General features: G+C 39.2%; 1 protein-coding gene across 1 annotated transcript in view; it reads left to right on the top strand.

Moving 5' to 3' along the window:
• Window positions 1-20342, top strand: part of COL4A2 (collagen type IV alpha 2 chain) — a 217172-nt gene that overhangs the window by 107680 nt on the left and 89150 nt on the right. Inside the window, exons 5-10 of the mRNA XM_083348207.1 lie at window positions 9092-9226; window positions 9321-9365; window positions 14145-14261; window positions 17188-17259; window positions 18322-18357; window positions 18460-18522. Of these exons, the coding sequence (XP_083204333.1) occupies window positions 9092-9226; window positions 9321-9365; window positions 14145-14261; window positions 17188-17259; window positions 18322-18357; window positions 18460-18522 (468 nt within the window). The remainder of the gene's footprint in view (window positions 1-9091; window positions 9227-9320; window positions 9366-14144; window positions 14262-17187; window positions 17260-18321; window positions 18358-18459; window positions 18523-20342) is intronic.

Genomic DNA, 20342 nt, shown 5'->3' on the forward strand with positions numbered 1-20342 from the left:
ATTTAACTCAAGCTTACCAACAATTGCCAGTGGCTAGATGCACAATGCTGATGCACAATGCTGATGCACAAATGATCGTCACCCACAAGGGGGCGTTCCGAGTCAACAGATTGCAATTCGGCATAGCAGCAGCTCCAGGCATCTTTCAAGAGGTGATGGAGAGAACAGTAAAAGGTATCCCTGGGGTGTGCCCTTACTTTGATGATGTGTTAATTGCAGGTGAGGATGAGGAAATTTTGGCTGACAGGCTAGAGAGGGTACAGGAGAGGTTAAGAGAAGCAAGGTTGAAATTAAAAAAGGAAAAGTGCTCTATAGGAGTGACATCCACAGAGTTCTTGGGCTATGGAATTGATGCTCAGGGCATTCACCCAACAGAATCAAAAGTAAAGGCAATTAAATCAGCTCCAGCACCAAAGAATAAGGCTCAACTGCAAGCATTCTTGGGATTAATAAATTTTTATCACACATTCTTGCCACATAAGGCTGCAATAGCAGAACCTTTGCACAGATTGCTTGACAAAAAAACACCTTGGAATTGGCAAGAGGCCCATGAAAAAAGTTTTGAAAATCTAAAAAAGTTACTCTCTAGTGACTCCACAGTCACACATTTTATTGAGGACAATCCAATATGCATAGCATGCGATGCATCCCCTTATGGGGTGGGTGCTGTAATCAGCCACCTGGAAAACAATGGGGACCAGAAACCCCATTATTCCAGAACCCTGTCCAGGGCGAAGAGAAATTACGCCCAAATTGATAAAGAGGCATTGGCAATTGTGGCAGGTGTTAAAAAATTTCATGATTATCTATATGGAAGAGAATTCACAATCTTCACTGACCACAAGCCATTGCTGGGACTATTCACTACTGATAGGCAAACACCTCAAATAATATCCCCAAGGATGCTGAGCTGGTCAATATTCCTCTCGGCATATTTGTATAAAATAGTTTACAGACCCAGTAAGGAGATGGGACACGCAGATGCTCTAAGCAGATTACCCTTACCGGAAACAGAACCAGACTCTGCCCCGGTGGGTCAAATCTTAGCCCTACAAGAACTCGCTGAATGCCCTCTCACAGCAAAAGACATTGCAACTGCCACAAGCAGTGATGTAACCTTTAGCAGGGTGGCAATGTGGGTCAATTCGGGCTGGCAGGAAAAGAACCCAGGGCAGCAATTCCAGGCGTATTTTGTGAGAAGGAACGAGATGTCCTCACACAAGGGATGCCTGTTATGTGGCAACAGGGTGATAGTACCGGACAGAATCAGAAGTAGGGTTGTAAGGGATTTGCATGAGGGACACCCAGGAATTGTGCGCATGAAGGCCCTTGCGAGGAGTTACCTGTGGTGGCCAGGAGTGGATAAGGCCATTGAGGAGCAAGTAGCCGGATGTTATCAATGTCAGAGATCCAGGCCAGAACAGGCACATGCTCCAGTGCACAGGTGGGAGGCCACTCAGAACCCATGGTCCAGAATTCACATAGATTACGCTGGGTCAAATTCCAGGGTCAAATATTTTTAGAGGTCGTAGATAGCTACTCTAGGTGGTTAGAGGTGGTGCCTGCCAAGACCATACAGGTGCTGAGGGGGCTCTTTGCCACACATGGGTTACCTGATGTAATTGTATCTGATAATGGCCCTCAATTCACATCTACCAAATTTCAGGACTTCCTCAAGGCCAACTTGATTAGACACACAACGGCTGCACCCTTCCACCCGTCCAGTAATGGTTTGGCTGAGAGGAATGTAAGATCTACAAAGGACGCACTGCAGAGGATCATTGTTGGCGATTAGCATCAGAGACTGGCTCAATTCTTGTTGGCTCAACACACCACTCCCTGCACAGCGATGGGTAAGAGCCCAGCGGAGATGCACTGGGGAAGGAGGGTGATAACCAAACTGGACAGACTTCATCCAGATAGAGTGGCCGCGGAAGCAGAACAAGCTAATACAGCCAGGACATTGGCCATAGGGGATCTAGTGTGGGCCAGGAACTATGGCATGGAGGAGAAGTGGATGGAAGGAGTGGTAGTGGACAAAACAGGACCCTTATCTTATATCATTGAGGGGGAAGGGGACAGGCAGGTCAGAAGACATATCAACCAGCTGAGGAAACGGGCACCAGAGAACCGTCCCCAGGAACAACAAGAAGGCCGTACACAGCAACAGCCCAAGGCTCGGAGTATGGAGCCACTACCAGTATGTCCACCAAAACCACCACCAGTATGTCCACAATTGTCTGGAGCACAGGCAGCGGAGCCAGCTGCACATCTCCCAGGAAGAGGGTCAACAACAACAACACGCGGTCCAATGACAACGGTAGCCAAAAATGATGCAGTACCAGCGGGACTTACCTCAGCTAAATCTACCTCAGAGCAGTTGCGGGAAGGAAATCAGGCAATGCCGAGGGAAGCAACTCAAGGGTGTGAAGTTGGGTCAGAAAGGCAACAGGGAAGGTACCCGGCCAGGACTCACAAAATCCCGGCTTACCTGAGGGATTATGTGGAAAAGTAAATGTAGAAGTTAGAAAATTGTAGTGTAGCATCGTTCACGTTGGGGGCGAAGGGGTGTTGTGTATGCCACCCTATACCTGGTGGCATGAGTCAGGCAACATATTGGTTCACCTGTCCGGCGGGAAAAGTAGGACACTGGGTTGGGTGTCACCTGTCTGGCGGGAAAATAGAGCCAGCAGATTGGCTGACTGAGGGGATGGGGAAAAGCTATAAGAGGGCACCTGGGGAAGAAGGACTCAGTTCCATCTTGTATTCAATAAAGAGATAAACCCCGTCTGCTGTCTCCTGGTCATTACACGTGGCACCCACTACAGAACAAGTAGCAAAATATTCTACTGGACCTTCCCTACATTGCACTATAAGCCCATTGTTCAGCACAGACTTATTCTAGTTGCTTGGAAGAGTTCTTCTTCCTCCTCTATGCTACTGCAGAAGCATTTGTACAATTTTTAGCAGGCCCTTTCTAGCCAAAGATGAAGGCTCAAATTCTTAAGTTGTGTCATAGTTCATCATGCCAGCCATCATTTTCAGGCAATGCTTCATCGCTGTCACGCATTCATTACTTTCTGAACTGTCAAAAGAGAGCAATATAGAATCCAAAATGGGGGCTTTTAGCATTGTAAATCTTCTCTGGCATAACTGGATCCAGAGATCAGTCATTTTGTCCAGTTGCTGACAAAATGCTATTATAATGCTATGAGGAAAACAAGTCTATTCTACAATAGACAACATCAGCATCCTGTCAGAAATGCAAGACACAGAAACTCTTCATTGTTTTCCCTAAGTTACCTTGCAAAATTCATGACTGATGAATAATAGGTCTTTACTCTCCTGACTATCCTGAAGTCCTGAGTTAAAGGGGGGGAGGATGCTTGTAGAAAGGTAATCTTGTTCAGAGAAAAGATCTGCATGTAGCCATCCCAAATATTTACTTATAAATATATACATACATGTGATTTATATAACCACCCATCTCAAGCGTGTGACTGGGAATGGCTTACAGGATTAAAATACGTAAACCCACCACACGTAACTCTTCATCTCCCCCAGCACCCAGGGTAAACAATGACCTCGATGATAACAACAGAACCCATATATTCACCCAAGCAAATCCCTGGGAAAACAGCAATGTCCCCAATGCTTTGCAAAAGGCTAACAGGCTTGGGTCCATCCAAATGTCTGAGGGATGTAATTTTAGAAAGGGAAGGCACAATATAAATGCATTTATAACCAGTGTTAAGAATTTTGCAAGCCAGCCCTCCAGTTATGTCACTAGTTATCAAGACTTTGATGGAAATGTGGATGCGTTTCAGTCATACTAAAGCATGGTGGCTACTTAAAAGGGCGCGCATCTGACCAATGTTTTAGGTGCTGTTGATTGATGTTTTACTTAGATTATGATCTCTTTGTATGAAAAACAAACTTGGTGAGATCAAAATGTTCATCATGGGTACACGCCAGGGTTATACAGTAATCATGCTTCCATGTGCCTGAAATTCTGGTTCAGAAATTTATGCCTGCCTTCCTTGAAATAAACGAGGATTACAAACCAAGGTTCTAGTTTCTGTTCATAATTTTGTAGTCAGACTGATTGGGAAACTTTGATGAAGTACAGACATCCCATTATTAAAATGTGAATGGGGGTGGGGAGTAAAGTTACAAGCATGAAGAAAGGATTCAGTAATGTCTTGCTTTATGAAACTGAGATGTTATTGCATGATTTCAGTCTTTTGGGCAGACATTCATGTCATACTGATTCCTAACAGGAGAAAAGGGAATGCTTTTGACCCCGTGATCTATGATGTGGGATTTCAGGGGACTTAATAGCTCCCTTGCAGTGCTCCTCTTCTGACTCATGACAGCAATACGCATTATAAGTAGCAACAATTCTTACTGAAACATATTTGTGAATTAGTGAAGCAGTGCTCATGACACTGGCATATCTCTTCAGCTCAGGATATGAACTGCATATGTTTGTTGTTTTTATGTCACCAAACTGCTTTGTAACTCAAAAGGGAGTTATTTTTAATTACTACAATGTATAGATTAGCTTTCTCAGATATACAGGTAATCCTCAATTTACAACAGCGATTGGGACTTGAATTTTCATCACTAAATGATGTAGTCTTAAAATGTGGCCACATTGCTTATCTAACAGCAGTCCCTGCAGTCCTTGTTGCCATTGTTAGCAAAATTACTAGACGAGGTAACTTCCTGCCAGCTTCCCACAATCAAGACAGTAAGGAAGCTGGCAGGAAGGTGCAAGTCCCAGGCAATTTGCAAGCAGGCTAGCATGGGAGTGCACAAGGATGCAAAGGAGATGTGATGAGGGTCAGGGAGGGTGCATGAGGATGCGAGGGGGAGAAGACAAGGATCAGGGAGGATCCACAAGGGTGCATGAACTGCTGGCACAGGGCAAGCACAGAGAGGGTGAGGCAGAATGTGTAGGTGGAGGAGGTTTACCCCAGCAACTTGCAATCTTTCCTGCCAGCTGGCCTGCTGACTTTCTGAAAAAGGTGACAGGAAAGGTTACAGATGGGGACCATCATGTAATGGCAGGGTGCTCCAGCTGATTGTAAGTGCAAATCAATTGCCAAGGGCCCAGAGAATGACTGCTGGGGTTTGGGGATGACTGGAACTAGAAGAGCCAGTTGTAGCCACCATTCATTCACTTCTGTTGCAACTATAAATGGTCATTGAACATTGAATGGACATAATTCGAGGTTTGCCTGTAGAAGTCTCCCGGTTTTAAAAACAGCTTGGACTATTAACATTTTAAGGAATGTGCTCTCATAACTTGTCCTGCAGGCAGAATGAACCAAGAATAGGGTAGAAAATATATAGAATGTGGTTGCTTTTCTTTTTGTAGAATGTGGATAATCTGTTTGCTAGCCATTATAAATGCAATCTTCTTGCACACAGCATAGGACACAAATAGAAAAGGCCTTATCAGCAGATGAACATATTTCAAATTTTACGAGTAATTGTGATGCTCTTGCAAAATGCAATCCATATTCCTCACGTGGGTGATAGGACTAATAAAAATACTGTTTTAGGTTATAAGATACCAACAAGTTCAGTTTAACATCTAGTAGTGTTAGCATCCTAATGTGTCTTTGGTAATAATTTGTAATTCTCATGAAATTTTACGGGGGTCTTTTATCCAACCATCCACCTTATGTGCCAATCATGACAACTATTTTCCAAAGGCTATTAGTAAATTGATAGGCTGTTTGTTTGTTTGTTTGTTTGTTTGTATCCCAAATTTGTTATTTTTACAAATAACTCAAGGTGGTGTACCTAATCTAACGCACCTCCCTCCTCCTATTTTCTCCACAGCAACAACCCTGCATGGTGGGTTGGACTGAAGGAGGATAACTGGCCCAAGTTCACTCAGCTGAGGATCACCTACCACCCTCTCTGGTTTTCCAGGGTGGGGTGGGGTGGGGTGGGTTTTGTTTTTTTTAGTTTATCAGCTGCGCACAATTCTGAAAAAGCAATTATCCAGCTTTTATTTTCTAAACAGAATGTGGCCATGCATACCAAATTCCCATTTATAAAAAGAGAATAAAAATTATAGGAATCAGAATAGTTTAATAGCCACCACAGAAGGTGCCAGTAAACAGACATTGGCATTTCCTTTGGTGGATTTTGCACTAGTAAAAATAATACCTCACCTTCCTAGTTTTTCTGCTAGCCTACTCACCATTGTGGGACTTGAGTTATTGAAGATCCCTATTTCCTAAAAGTGCAATTCTATACAGTACATAATGTTAAGAGTGTAGGTAACTACTGCCATCTAAAGGTCTGTTTGAAAATTTTAAAATGGTTAAAAAGCGGAGAACTCTATGGTATAAAATTGGTGTTTTGACATGAAGCTCAACATGTTTTGGCTAAAATCCTTATTCAGGATTTCCTGGCTGAACATGGATTTGGACTTGGCTTCCAATAAATTAAATACACTAGTGATGGCAAACACAAGTACAAGATTCACACATTGTGCCAAGTATCCAGGAATACTTGAATAAGTTATTGCATCCTGGTTCACATCCCATAAGCCATCGTTTAGAGAGTACAGTGGGTAGGTTCCCACATGCTGCTAAGCCAAATAAAGCAAAATTACTGTAATATGATTAACTGCAGTATGGTGAAACCAACAACATTCCCTTTACAACCATAATGTTTGCAAAATCAGTTCTTCTGTTAATCTTTGAACTAGGAGAGACTTTCATTGCAAAGCAGGGATGGACCAAAGGCAGTCATGAAATCAGGGAGTGTGCTTTGTATCAATAGAAATTAAATTATGAATAAGAACCAAGCATCTGTTTCACTGATAAAGTTTTACAGCGGCTTATGAATAAAATGTTCCAATTTAGAGAAATCAAGATATCAACCTTTATTTCAGTGTTGGTACCCGAGTAAAAACAGGGTTATTATACCTGATATGCAAAAATCCAGATAATCACTAGAAGGCAGTAAAGATGTAATATCTTCATACCTCTTTGCTACCATTTTATAATTACCTGTATTTGCCTAGTTATGTAGCCATACTGAATGCATTTGTAGAGGCAGAGAGAGGAGTTGCATGGGTTGCCTTCAAGCTTCCACTTACTGCAGAAAGCTTCCCATCTGCAGAGCTGCAAGGGCATCTGCCCTGGCCCATACAAAAATGACATTGCAGCACTGCAGTGCAAGTCCTGCCTTTTTGTATGAGCATTTGTTTCAAACATAGTTTATTATTAGTGGGTTTTTTATGATTTACCCAACTGACTTTTGCAACCCACCCACCTCAAAAACTCCAAGCTGATAATATCCAAATAAGAAAACTCATAAGTTATCAGCAACAACAATAATACTCTTTACATACATAACAATAACAATACAATAATCAGAAAAGCAGAAACAACAGTTAGAATATAACTAACTATAATAGTTAGAGCAAATCAAAACTCTCAAGCCCCAAATGCTCTCTTAAACAGCCAGTATTTTGTTGCTCTACAAAAATATAGGAATTGAGAGGGGAGGCAGCCATATTCCACAGAGGACAGTTGTGGAAAAGGCTGACTTCCAGTCCTAGCCATTTTATCTTGCTGAGAAGAAGAAACCCAGTGCTCCTTTACAGCTGGACTGAACAAAATGGGGTATATTCTTTAGGGAGCAGATGGTCCCATTGATAACCTGAACTTAAGTTGTAAGTCTTTATAAGTAATAACCAGCAACTTGAAATGTACCTGGAAACAAACAGGTAACCAGGACATCCCTTACACCAGGGGTGTCAAATTCGCAATGTCATGTGACGTGTTGCGACGTATCACAACTTTTTTGCCATTGCTGGCAATGGGGAGGGTGCGGTTTCAGCATGACGCATCCAGCTTGTGAGCTTGGAGTTTGACACCCCTGCCTTATACTATCAATGTAATGCTTCTAAAACAGTTCTTATCTAGGATCATTGAATTTCAAGTAGCCTTCAATGGAAGTCACAGATAGAACACATTTAGTGGTCCATCTTCAAAGTAGTAAGAGCTACGAACAGCTGTCACTAAAACCATCTGTTCTCAGAAGCTGAATCTGGTCAAATCCCCTTCTCCCATCACATTCTCCACCTGTGGTTGAGACATGAATCTGGGAGGATGGTCATGTTGTTCACCTTCCAAGGTGAAAGCAACCCTACCCAGAATTTAAGCAAAGCGGCCACTAGAAACTCATGCTTTCTGGACAAATAACTATTCTGTCTTGCCGGGATTCGATGTCACTTGTTTCATGCACATGTTCATTTTTTTTATTACATTTATATCCCGCCCTTCTCCGAAGACTCAGGGCGGCTTACAAGCTTAGCAGTAGCCTTCATTCTATGTATATGCCTGCTTGTTAGGGCTTTCACACACACCCCAAGCAGCATTATTACAAAGTCAGCTTAATTGCCCCCAACAATCTGGGTCCTCAAGATGCAGAAACATCCATAGCCTTCTGTCTGGTCCTGGGTAGGTATCATATTTTGATTGATTCTGTTGATGATATCTTGCCTTGGGCCAGACAAAAGAATCGATTGCTAACTTTCTCCAGAAGTTTCATGAAGATAATAAGTAAAATGAGAGAAAACATTGTACAGGCCAATATCCCATTTGGAACGTTCTTCTTTCATTAATATTGCAAAATGTTTAGCAAACCTCTCACAACAGACTGGAGAGATGGAAGGACTGAAATCACCTTAAGCGTAACTGATGGAAGATGTTCTGCTGATGCTGTGGCATTTCTGTCACTTCATCTCTCAGATCTCCTTGGCGAAAAATGGAATCTCTTGACATCTGCTGACAGGAGAAGCCACATTCCAATACCTTCATCATCTCTATATTTTGATGATCAACAGGAGATGTGGAAGAACTGCTCCCTAATGAAATGCTGTGCAGATTTCTGACTGGACATTAGCATTAAACTCACACTAAACTTTGGTTTAAAGGATATCATTGTAATCGTGCGGTTTTTATGAAGTGCAAAAGCAGATGTATTCTTTACTGTGCAGATACAGCTTGTCTATTTTCAGCAGTACCTGAAAACTTTTGTGGATTGTTGTTTACAGGGCCAACCAGGACTGCTTGGACAGCAAGGATTCCCTGGGCCATCAGGAGTGATGGGCATACCAGGACTTTCAGGGCACAAAGGGGACAAAGGTGAACGAGGTAGACCTGGCATAACTGGACCCAAAGGAGAAGTGGTAATTTTATAACTTCTAAGAAATCAACTTCACTATGAAGAACAAATGCAAAGAAGTAGATAACTGCATCATCATGTGTCCCTTTTCATTATAGGGACAAAGAGGAGTCACAGGGTTTCCCGGTGCAGATGGAGTTCCTGTAAGTAATTGTTCGTTTCTTGTATTGAATTTGAAAGTGTTATGATAGTCTTTCCTGTTATTTCCTGTTATTCAGGTTATTATAAGCAACCAGATAATGCATATGATAAAATAAACAGCTTATTTTTTTCTCCAACCAAACTCAGACTAGTATAAAATACAAAATCAGCATAAAAACAAAACCAAAATCATGTTTTATACACAGACGATGCTGATGAATTTTCATGGGGCACAGTCCCATGGTCTTGGTGGACCGGATCCTTGGTCTCAGGAATAGTCAGAACAGAGAGCAGAGATTAGAATTAATATTTTGCACGCAAAAGAGAAATCTGTTTAACTAGTTATTAAGTAGATTTATAGAGCACTCATCTCACTTTTATGTGACTTTATGTGACTCTAGGCAACTTAAAATAAAATAATACAAAATATGATCCAGGAACAAGTGCAACTGATGCATAGCCTTCAATTCAAAGTGCAAAGGGCTGGTCACGGTTTCTACCTGCTCTTTGAGAATCCAGGAGGACCCTGAGGTTATGGACTGGATCTATCTAGGGCAGTACCTCCCCCATCCAGAACCAAAGATGGAAGGTCCCCAGAACCAGGAGCTTCAGAAATCCAGAGCCACTTGGTCTTGCTTGAAGTGAGCTGAAGCCTGTTGCACCCCATCCAGGCCTCCCTAGCCTCTGGGCACTGAGACAGAACTTCCACAACTTCACTCAAACAGCCTGGGATGGGATGTAAAGCTTGGTATCACTGACAATATTTCATTCCTAACTCACTCAGCAACTTCATGTAGATGTTAAATAGGAGGGGAGAAAGCTCCAAGCCCTGAGGTATTTCACAAAGGAAGGGCCACAGGCTGGATCTCTTTGCCCTGGAAACCAACCTCAGAGGAAACAGGAGAACCAGCACAACACCCCCAACTTCTGAAGCTGCTCTGGAAGCATACTGTGATTGATGCTATCAAAAGCTGCTGAGAAATCAAAAAAACAAGAAAGATCACCAACCCATCCCTCTCCCACCAGAGGTCATCCAAGAGCGCTGTCAATTTATTTATTTAATTAATTAATTAGTTTTATATACCGCCCTATTCCCGAAGGACTCAGGGCGGTTTACAGGGCAAAATTTAAAAGACAATATAAAAGTTGAAATAGAAATAGAATTAAAATGAATTAAATTAATTAATAGCCCAACAAATTAAAACAAAGTTTAAAAACTTAAAACCCCTCAGTCCAGGCCAGATAGATCAAAGAACCAGGTTTTCAGGTCCCGGCGAAACGAACGAAGGTCAGGGGCGGTCCGGAGTTCCACAGGCAGATCATTCCATAGGGCAGGTGCGCCCACAGAGAATGCCCTCCCTCTGGGGATCACCCGCAGGCACTCCCTGACCGGCTGCACCCTAAGGAGGCCCTCCCTGCAGGAGCGCACAGGACGATGGGAAGTTGATGCTGGCAGCAGGTGCTCCCTAAGATAATCTGGGCCCATGCCATTTAGGGCTTTATAGGTCATCACCAGCACCTTGAATCTCACCCGGAGGGCAACTGAAAGCCAATGCAGCTCGCGGAGAAGAGGCGTTACACGGGAGTATTGGGAGACTCAATGCCATCTCAGTTCTATACCCAGACCTGAATCCTGTCTGAAAAGGGTCCAGATTATCCACTTCTTCCAGAGACCTTTGAAGCTGTAATGCAATAAACCTCTCTACAAACGTCCCTAGAAAATTGTCCACAATGGTGAGGTACTGTATAGCAATATTGCCTTGAAACGCGTTTAAACAGAAAAACATCTGTGTAAATTATAAACATGTATTACTGCATCCTTTGCCAAATTCTGGACATGAGAGCCATGAGCAATAAAGGGGAAGCATTCTTAGGCTAGTACAGTTTCCAACTGTTGCTTTACATAAAGTAATAAGCAAAGTGCATATATTTCTAGACACTTTCACAGAAATCCCCAGAAAGATTTCCCAGTACCAGCTTCCTCTTCCATGCCCTTTGACACCAGTCCATTTTTACCACCCACATGCACCAGTAAAACGAAATTCCAAATAGATATTTTCAGCTGCTCGACTCATTCATCCACCCTTCTAATGTGTTTTGCAGTGCAGAACTAAAGCTAGAAAATCCTTTTCTTTTTCCACGTGTGGAAGTTGCATTAACTTTCATGGGACTTACCTTCAGGCAGCAAATGAAAGGGAATGTAAGGTCATATAAGGAAGGAAAAGCAGCCTGCAGATAGATGCTGCAGGGTATATCCTGAAGACAGAGAAAAGGAAAAAGCAAAGCCATGTGATTTTATGGGCAGGGAACACACAGGTTTAATATTCACATGTTCCGGAAAACAAGCCTGTAGTAATTTTTCAAGTATGAAGCACAATAGAGGATTAATTTATCATATATGATAAACTAAATATAATTTTCTGTTTTTTACCCCAGATCCCTTTAATAAGAATAGCACATAGCTTAGATGAGCACAGAGGTGCCAGAACACTCACCATCATTCATTCTTTCCTTGTTTGGCCCGCTCTGGAGATTTTTTGGAGCATAGATGCACCTCAGTGTAGGGATATAATATTATTTCCTTGATATGTTTTCCTCTAAAATGCTAAGTAGCTGCTTAAGATAAATGTCTTTAGGAAATGAAAAGAAGGCATAGTTAGACCATCTATTTCTACTGCTTCAAAATGGTTAACAGTATCATGCAACATGCAGACAGGGAAATTTGGAATTAGAGTTTTTGACATAAACTTTTTGCAGTCTGAAAAATTCCATTGTGAGCTGTTTCAGAGCTTTCTGAATTCAAGGTTGATTCTCTTCCTTCACTAACCTATCTTCCCTGTTTTGAGGATTTCTCTTTCTGGGAACCACTGAGCACATGATCTGAATATCATTTTCTGTTGAGTAAAATTGAATTGGACTGTAGCCAAGAAATTAAAAGATGCTTGCTCCTGGGGAGGAAAGCCATGGCAAATCTAGACAGCACACTAAAAAGCAGAGACATCACCCTGCCAACAAAAGTGCGTATAGTCAAGGCTATGGTCTTCCCAGTTGCAATGTATGGCAGTGAAAGTTGGACCATAAGAAAGGCTGAGCGCAAAAGAATTGAGGCCTTTGAACTATGGTGCTGGAGAAGACTCCTGCGAGTCCCTTGGACTGCAAGGCGATCAAACCGCTCAGTCCTAGAGGAGATCAATCCTGACTGCTCTTTAGAAGGCCAGATCCTGAAGCTAAAACTCAAATACTTTGGCCACCTAATGAGAAGGAAGGACTCACTGGAGAAGAGCCTAATGCTGGGAAAGATTGAGGGCAAGAGAAGAAGGGGACGACAGAGAATGAGGTGGCTGGATGGAGTCACTGAAGCAGTAGGCGTGAGCTTAAATGGACTCCAGAAGATGGTAGAAGACAGGAAGGCCTGGAGGAATGTTGTCCATAGGGTCGCGATGGGTCGGACACGACTTCGCAGCTAACAACAACTGCTCTAAGAATGAGTCAGCAAGCTAAAAAAAATCCTTAACCTTTTCTAAGGAAACTCCCAGGAATTTTTAGATTTGGCGGTAAGCTAAATCTGTGAAAAAAGGAAGTATCCAATAATAACTCCTGTATTCTGTAACTATTTCTCATTTTCTCTTATACAATTTGATATTAATACCAATGGGAATAGCGAAAGTATAAATCAACTATGAATAAAATTTGAGCCATTTATTTTTCTTTGGCAAGAAGGATAATTGATGAAATGTATTAGTGGCACCTTTTCTTTCTCAGTTCTGATGCACAGAATTAAAATTACAATAAAATACCTGCATGAGAGGTGAAGGTATACTAGAACAACTTACTTTCATGAACAACTTATAGCATAGTTTTTCCACCACAGAATTAGGATAGGTAAAGGCATATCAATAGTATTCACACACACAGTTTAATGATACTCATTTGCTAGTAGATATTTATCATCACATTTTTTAAAAATCCTCTCCAATATTCTAAAACTATGTTGAAAGACATTTTTAATAATTAAAAACCCTCCCATTCCTATAATGCTTCAGGCAGTATTTACAATAATTTTCAGAGATTAAGAAACCTGAACAAATTCTCAAGGCAGGTTTTTTTTAGCATAATATCATGCAGCCAGAAGATAGTTTCCCACATAGCACAACACAGTCACTCTGTGGTTCCAATGGGATTATACCTAATGAAGGAAGCACCTTTCATACTCTGTTGCAATACCTAGTCTGCAGTTCACAGGACAGTGATTTACTTGACAAGATATCTAGACTGCTGGATATGTACTGTATGGGAAAAGATCTCATTTTTATTATAATTACTAAACCTGCTTCACTACACATTTGTCAGGTCAGGTCATGCACATGCAGAATGCATCAACCTCCAAAAGGTTACATAGGATGCAGCTTCAGTAAGGTCTTCTTATTCACTTCATGTCATATTTAAACTGGATTTTAATTCCCTTAGCTATTTGAATACAAGGAATGCAAAGGTATTAAAAATGTGCTATTCCTCCCTACCTGTTACCTATGCCTTCCTGTTTCTGCTGATATCTGTGTTGCTCTTTCTAGTTATTTCGTTTCATATTCCCAGAGATGTATGGTTTGAACCACAGAATAGTGTTCTTAATAGAGTAGAATTAAATATTCCTTATTTGACTCTATTTTTCCCATAGAGTGGTTGTTAAGGTAAGAACATTTAAGAATTCCATGAAAGCCAAGAAGAAGAAAGCAAAAGAAGCAGGTCAGCAGGTCATAATTGTATATATTTTCTCTCTACAGGGTCATCCAGGTCAGGCAGGATCAAGAGGAAAACCAGGCCACGATGGCTGCAATGGGACCAAGGGAGATCCAGGTCCACAGGGAATTCAGGGACCTGCAGGAGCTCCCGGGTTTTTTGTAAGTTATGAGCACTGAATATGTCAATGTAAAGCTACTGCTGCTTAACAGCAAAATCAAGAGGAGTTCGTTCCCTTCCACTAAGTGGGAGAAAGGGGTTTCCATTGCTGGAAGAAGCCTAGCATTCTTGCTAATCTGCCACATTAGGATTATAGGCTGAAGTCCTACAAAAGCTGCGTTGCCTAAAGCTGAAATATAATTACCATTTCAGAAGGAAATTCCAGGTTCACTAGTAGTCATTTTGGACAACTTTGGAGTTCAGTTATCCTATGTGCTCATAATATTAGTACATTGGTTGAGGACTATGATTGATTACGATGAAAATTACGGGTGGAGGGAAAGCCATAAAAATTTACACGGTTTTTTTGTTTTTTTTTAAAAAGGAGGAACTTCCTGCTTTATTGTTTTGAGACACATTAATAAAGCTGCAAGAATACTTGTTCTTTCTGTGCTGAAAGGACTTGCTCAATTTCACAGGGATATATAGCATATTTCAAAGTGAAGAAATAACTAATTTTCCTCTTGTTTAGTGAGCAACATCTGTGAAAACAAGATATCTTGTTGAAGTGCCTTTTGGCAAACACCACCACAACAATGAGCACAACAATGTTGTTCAAAGAAATAGAAGTGGAGTTGGATCAGAGATCATCTAAATTTATAGAAACAGCTTTGTTACTTTGGAACAAAATTAGATGACATTTGAAGATGTATTTGCTCATTCTATGAAGATAACCCATTTTAATTTCAAATGGGGGAAAGGATTTGACTGGGTAAACAAACATTTTAATTTCCTAAGGGATCATAATTAATTTTACGTAGAATGGAATGAGTCATTGGAGGAGTTATGGTGGATGGAGTATTGAAGATCTATATTTTTTTTATTATTCTGAGTTTCTTTATAATGAGGGAGACGGTTAAGGAAGTTCTTTTATTTATTTCTTTTTCAGCTGCTTAAAGGTTTACTTCACAGCTTTCGTACATCCGGAGCCCAAGGGGTAGAATGGTATACTTTAGCAGGGTCAGAACACCAGGGGTTTTAGTTCAGATAGCAATTTTATTTCCATAACAGATAGGCTTGAAATATGCAGCAGGTGTCCCCATGGTGAGATTTTCTGAGGGCAATCAGACACAGAAGCATCATTGTGCATCTTGAGTCATGGGACAGCTTGGGCTTTTCTTCAATCACGTACAGGGGTGCAAGCATGCTCTAGGGCTTACAGTTAGAGGGACAGTAGGATTTTATACTTCACTGCATGACATGCTTTCTCAGGATCTAAAAGTCCCCAAATGCCATGTTGTGCATATGGACAGAGAACCATATTACAAGGGATGGATACCAGGTATATTGGGTGCAAGCCAAATTTCACAGAATATATATTCTCACAGTTTCTGCTTATAAATAAAAGCATGGAGACACACAAGGAAGTGAAATAAAATATACTCAAAAAAGGTGAAAGAATGTTCAGTTTTTTTCAAATTAGGTAAAACAGGACTTCAGTCTGGCTTAGGAAATAGAGAAGTTGTATAGATGAACAACTAGAGGAAACAGATTTATAACTTTTGTACCATTTACTTGCTTATTAAAAGTAAAAATTCTGCAGTCTCCAGACCTTTGGATACTTGCACTAATTAAACATTTTAAATAAAACATTGTATTATTTTAAAGAAATAAAATTATATATCAGTCATACCAAGCATCCTAACATCCAAGCCTATGCCTCTGAGAAATCAACTGATGACGAAATACTGCCAGTCAGTTATGTCATTACCACCTCCACACAAAAAAGGCAAAAACAGAAGCAACTGCATAGACTTACACAATCTGATTTGTACTTTTTCAAACAACCAGGCTTATACTCTAAATTGACAATAGAGTCTGTGCAATAATAACAACGTTCCATCTGTTGCAAAGCTAGCAAAATCAATTCCAAAAGATTTTAGTGAGCAAAGGTTTTCTGATTTTCTGGTCAAATGTAAGTTTCAAGGGGGCAGTAGTTATCAAGAGACTTTTTGAAGTCTCTCTCTATATATAGGAAACCTCTTGAATATGAACTGCATAAAATATAAATGTTGCTCTGTCAGTGGACATGTAGAAGACAAATGATGCTGGAAAAAATATATAAATAGGAGTTACTTGTATTGGTTAGTTAGCCAACACAAGTTGTGAGACACCATCTCTGGACTCCTGGATCTGCCTGCCTAGGTGTGCTTCAGTTGCAAGTACATTAGGAATATGACCAATTGTGTCTATAAGGTCATAGCGAACCCACAAGGAGAGCCATGGAATTGCTGACTAAGTCTATGAAGTGCCCTGTAAGTGGCACATCCTAGTTGGGCAGATTATTGTGGTGCATTAGGGGACACAACTGCAAGTTTGTACTGGAAGAAAAGGCTAATATTTTCCTCTTTTTCAGTCATTGTTTTCAAGGGAACATAATTTGGATCCTAAACATGATGTTGCCAATTTACTGCAGGTTTTTCAGTTTGGAAATGGGCTCTACACAGCCCATTTTTCATTCTCTTCTCATTTGGATGGTTTAGAATAAGCACAGAGCAATCTGCGGTATCAGCACCTCACATGATCCTTCAACCTCTCTTTTGTAGTCTCAGTGAATTTTATGTTATTTTTTTTTCAGAATTAACCCTTGGAATAATTTCAATTGCTAAGTGCCATTCATATTTTCAGGAATCACATATAAATTATGATGTAAACCTTAAAGTTGTCTTAATGATTGCCAACCTCCAAAGTAGTAGAAAAATTCTGCTTATACCCAGCATTCGAGATAGTCCTGTAAAATCCTCAAGAAAGAGAATGATATGTTGGAAATGAATTTGGAGTTCTTTTAGTCCAACACCCACTATAGTGCAGGACTCCTCAGACAATTCTCGACAAATGGCTGAAATTTTTTATTTTCAATCACTTTAGGGAATCCAGGGACCCAAAGGTCAGAAGGGGGAGCCTATTGCACTACCTGAAGAATTAGCTATACAGTTCAGGGTAAGTCTCTGTGAACAGTTATAATCTGTTAGAAAAGTATGTTTTCCTGATCATCTTCAATTAAGTGCCTCAGATGTTTTCAAATAAGTGAAAAACTATAATTTTCCTAATTTTTTCAGCTTCTTTTGTACTTTATCAAATACGGTCTTGCAGAGGCTATACTAAAGTTTTGCTATCATATTTTTTCTTAAATTTATTCTTTAGCTATCATAAATAAGCAGCCATATTGTGGTTTTCATTTATAAAACACAAGTCATTTTTTTTAGTTTAAATAGAAGCATGTCTGTATTCTCTTTGAAGTTGCTGAGTCAAAACAAAGTGAAGCAGATATAATTCTTCCATTAGGTCTGTGCATGAGTGTATGTGTGTGTGTGTGTGTGTGTGTGTGTGTATATATATATATCACACACAATATATATATATATATCACAATATGTATATATATCACAATATGTATATATATATATATCACACACAAACACACACAAATAACTTTTTTTCTTTTAGTTATAAATGTAGATTTCATTGTATTTACATTGTACTGATTTTTCTATTCACTTTTAACTTTCAGATTTTACAGATAATCATAGAGGTTTTTTGTAAGAAATCCATTTGTGGACATCTGAGAGTTTTAGAAATAATTCCTTACCAGATTCCATAATTCCTTCAACTATCACCAAGCACTTAGTGTACTGTATTCACTGGAAAAGTTGGGATACCTTCAGAGATGCATCTGCCTTGAAAATAGCCCGCGTTGAACTGTAAAGCAGTCAAGCATCAGAAAAGGACATTTTATTTTATGTCATAAACTGTTTTATGATAATTTTTATGTCATAAAATGTTTTATGAAATTTGTCAAATTTCAGTTCCATGGTAATAATGGCTCCTGTTCACATTGTGTAAATCAGCCCATTTGAGGTATCTTGGTTTAAAAATTGTTGCCCTGTGATGCACCATTTTGCTCAGTGTAAGGTTACAGGAGTGAAAATTTTAGTGGTATAGAAAAGTTTGTGTTCAAGTTGACTAAAAGAGCATTTCCCATTTTAAATTATTCTTCTCTAGGGAAATCCTGGTGAGCCGGGCTTGATTGGCTTCATTGTAAGTAACATTGGGATAGATAAATTTCTCTAATAAAATTAACTATTAGTAAAATAAAAGAAAGCACAATTATTATTTTAAAAAAAATATTTTCATTTACAGGGACCTCAAGGTGCTCGTGGACCAGTGGGTGAACCTGGTCTAGAAGGAGACTCAGGTCTTCCGGTAAGTAGTATAAGATTCTGAGATTACGACAGTAGTTTGACATTCTTTATTATGGCCAACAAGTAGAAAATGTTAATAAAACAAGTAGTAAAACAACAAGACAATAAAACAAAACTCAGCAATAAGGCAGAACAATAATAAAGCAACAGAATTAAAAATTAAGAAACAGTAATAAACTCTTGATATGCTGTGTACTTAATTGAATAAAATTGCACAACATTGAAAAATACAATATTGTGTTATTCTGATTGGATAATAATTAGTGAAAATAAAATAAACATGTGTGGCTTAGGAACTTGACTGAAAGAAAGTTTATAAAACATGCAGTTATCATGGTTAAAAGCACACACTATAAGAAGAGTGACTTATATAGTGCCTTTAGCTTGTGCAGACAAAGCTAGCTATATTTCTTAAATCGCTTTTCCAGTACTGGTCTGGGTATCATACTGAAATGTGTTGATGATAAAGCTTTTCTAAATACTGATACTGTGAGATGATTTAAGTATTTAACACGTCTGACGCTCTAGAGATAAGTTTATAAAATGGCATCTTGTGGAAGGTAAATGCAAGTCGTTAACCCGTTATCTTGGTGCTAACTGATCAAAACTCATCTATAATAGAATTTCTTAAAATAAATTATAATAATACAGCATTTGCTTTCTTTTCCATTTAATGCTAATAGAACTAGACTTAAAAGTTGGAGAATATGCTTAACAACCCAAAGTGTATGGAGGCTTTTACCAAGAATAGTTTTATTTATTTATTTATTATATATTTCACATTTCTCTTTTTAAAAAAAATGCTTTATTGATTTTTTTACAATAACAAAGCATGTTGTCTTGGTTCATATATTTTGAGAAACACGATCAATAGTAGTTAATTAACAGTCAATAATTAATTTTTGTAATTCCATAATTGGTGTATTAATAGTATATTTCTTTGATCTTCCCTTCTCCCAATAGTATTTTTCTTCTTCAACCTTAAATAAGTGTGATTCTTAATATTTTCAATGCATAAATGATTACATATAAACATTTTTTTCATGTTTATACAAATAATAATTATGTCCATGTATGACACCTTTTCTTATCAATTTCTGTTGTTTTTATAAAAAATCATCTTATTAGTTCACCATGTATCCTATTTTCATAATTCTTATATAATCTTAATTTCCCCTTAATATTCAAACCATTCTTATGTCATAATTTTCTCAATATTAATCTAAATATCCAGATTTTCCATTGTTTTCATATTTCATGCATTGTAAAAATACTGTACTGCTTATCTATCTTATAGCATTTATCTATAACATCTTTTCTGATCAGTTTATATTTCACTTATATTTGTAAAAGTTAATTTGTTAAATCACTATATATTCTATTTTCAAAATTCTTATTTAAGCTTAATTTCCCCTGAGTATTTCGGTCATTGCTTAGTCTTGATTCTTTTCAACTTAATTTACCTTTAGATTTCAAATTTTTCATTCACATACACCATCCCAATGTTTTTACATTTCATATATTATGAAAAATACTATATTACTTATATCTCTTATCCCTCTTATTGTGCAGCCCCTTTATATCCAAAGTTATCTGTTCTTTTAACTGTATTCAAACAGGTGTTTGCTCATGTAATACTCCATCTGGTAGGGCAAGTCAAATCTCTTGAATCTGTCTCTAGCCTTCTTCTTTTGCCAAGTAGCTTTCCAAGTTGATATATTCCACTTGCCAGGAAGTTCTTGTATTTTTCTAAGTATTGTTGGGAGTGAAGAAGACAGAATGTGTAGAATATATGCTTTTTGTCTCCTGAACTCTAATGGT

The sequence above is a fragment of the Vipera ursinii genome (genome assembly GCF_947247035.1).
Source record: "Vipera ursinii genome assembly, chromosome: 1".
Classification (NCBI taxonomy): Eukaryota; Metazoa; Chordata; class Lepidosauria; order Squamata; family Viperidae; genus Vipera; species Vipera ursinii.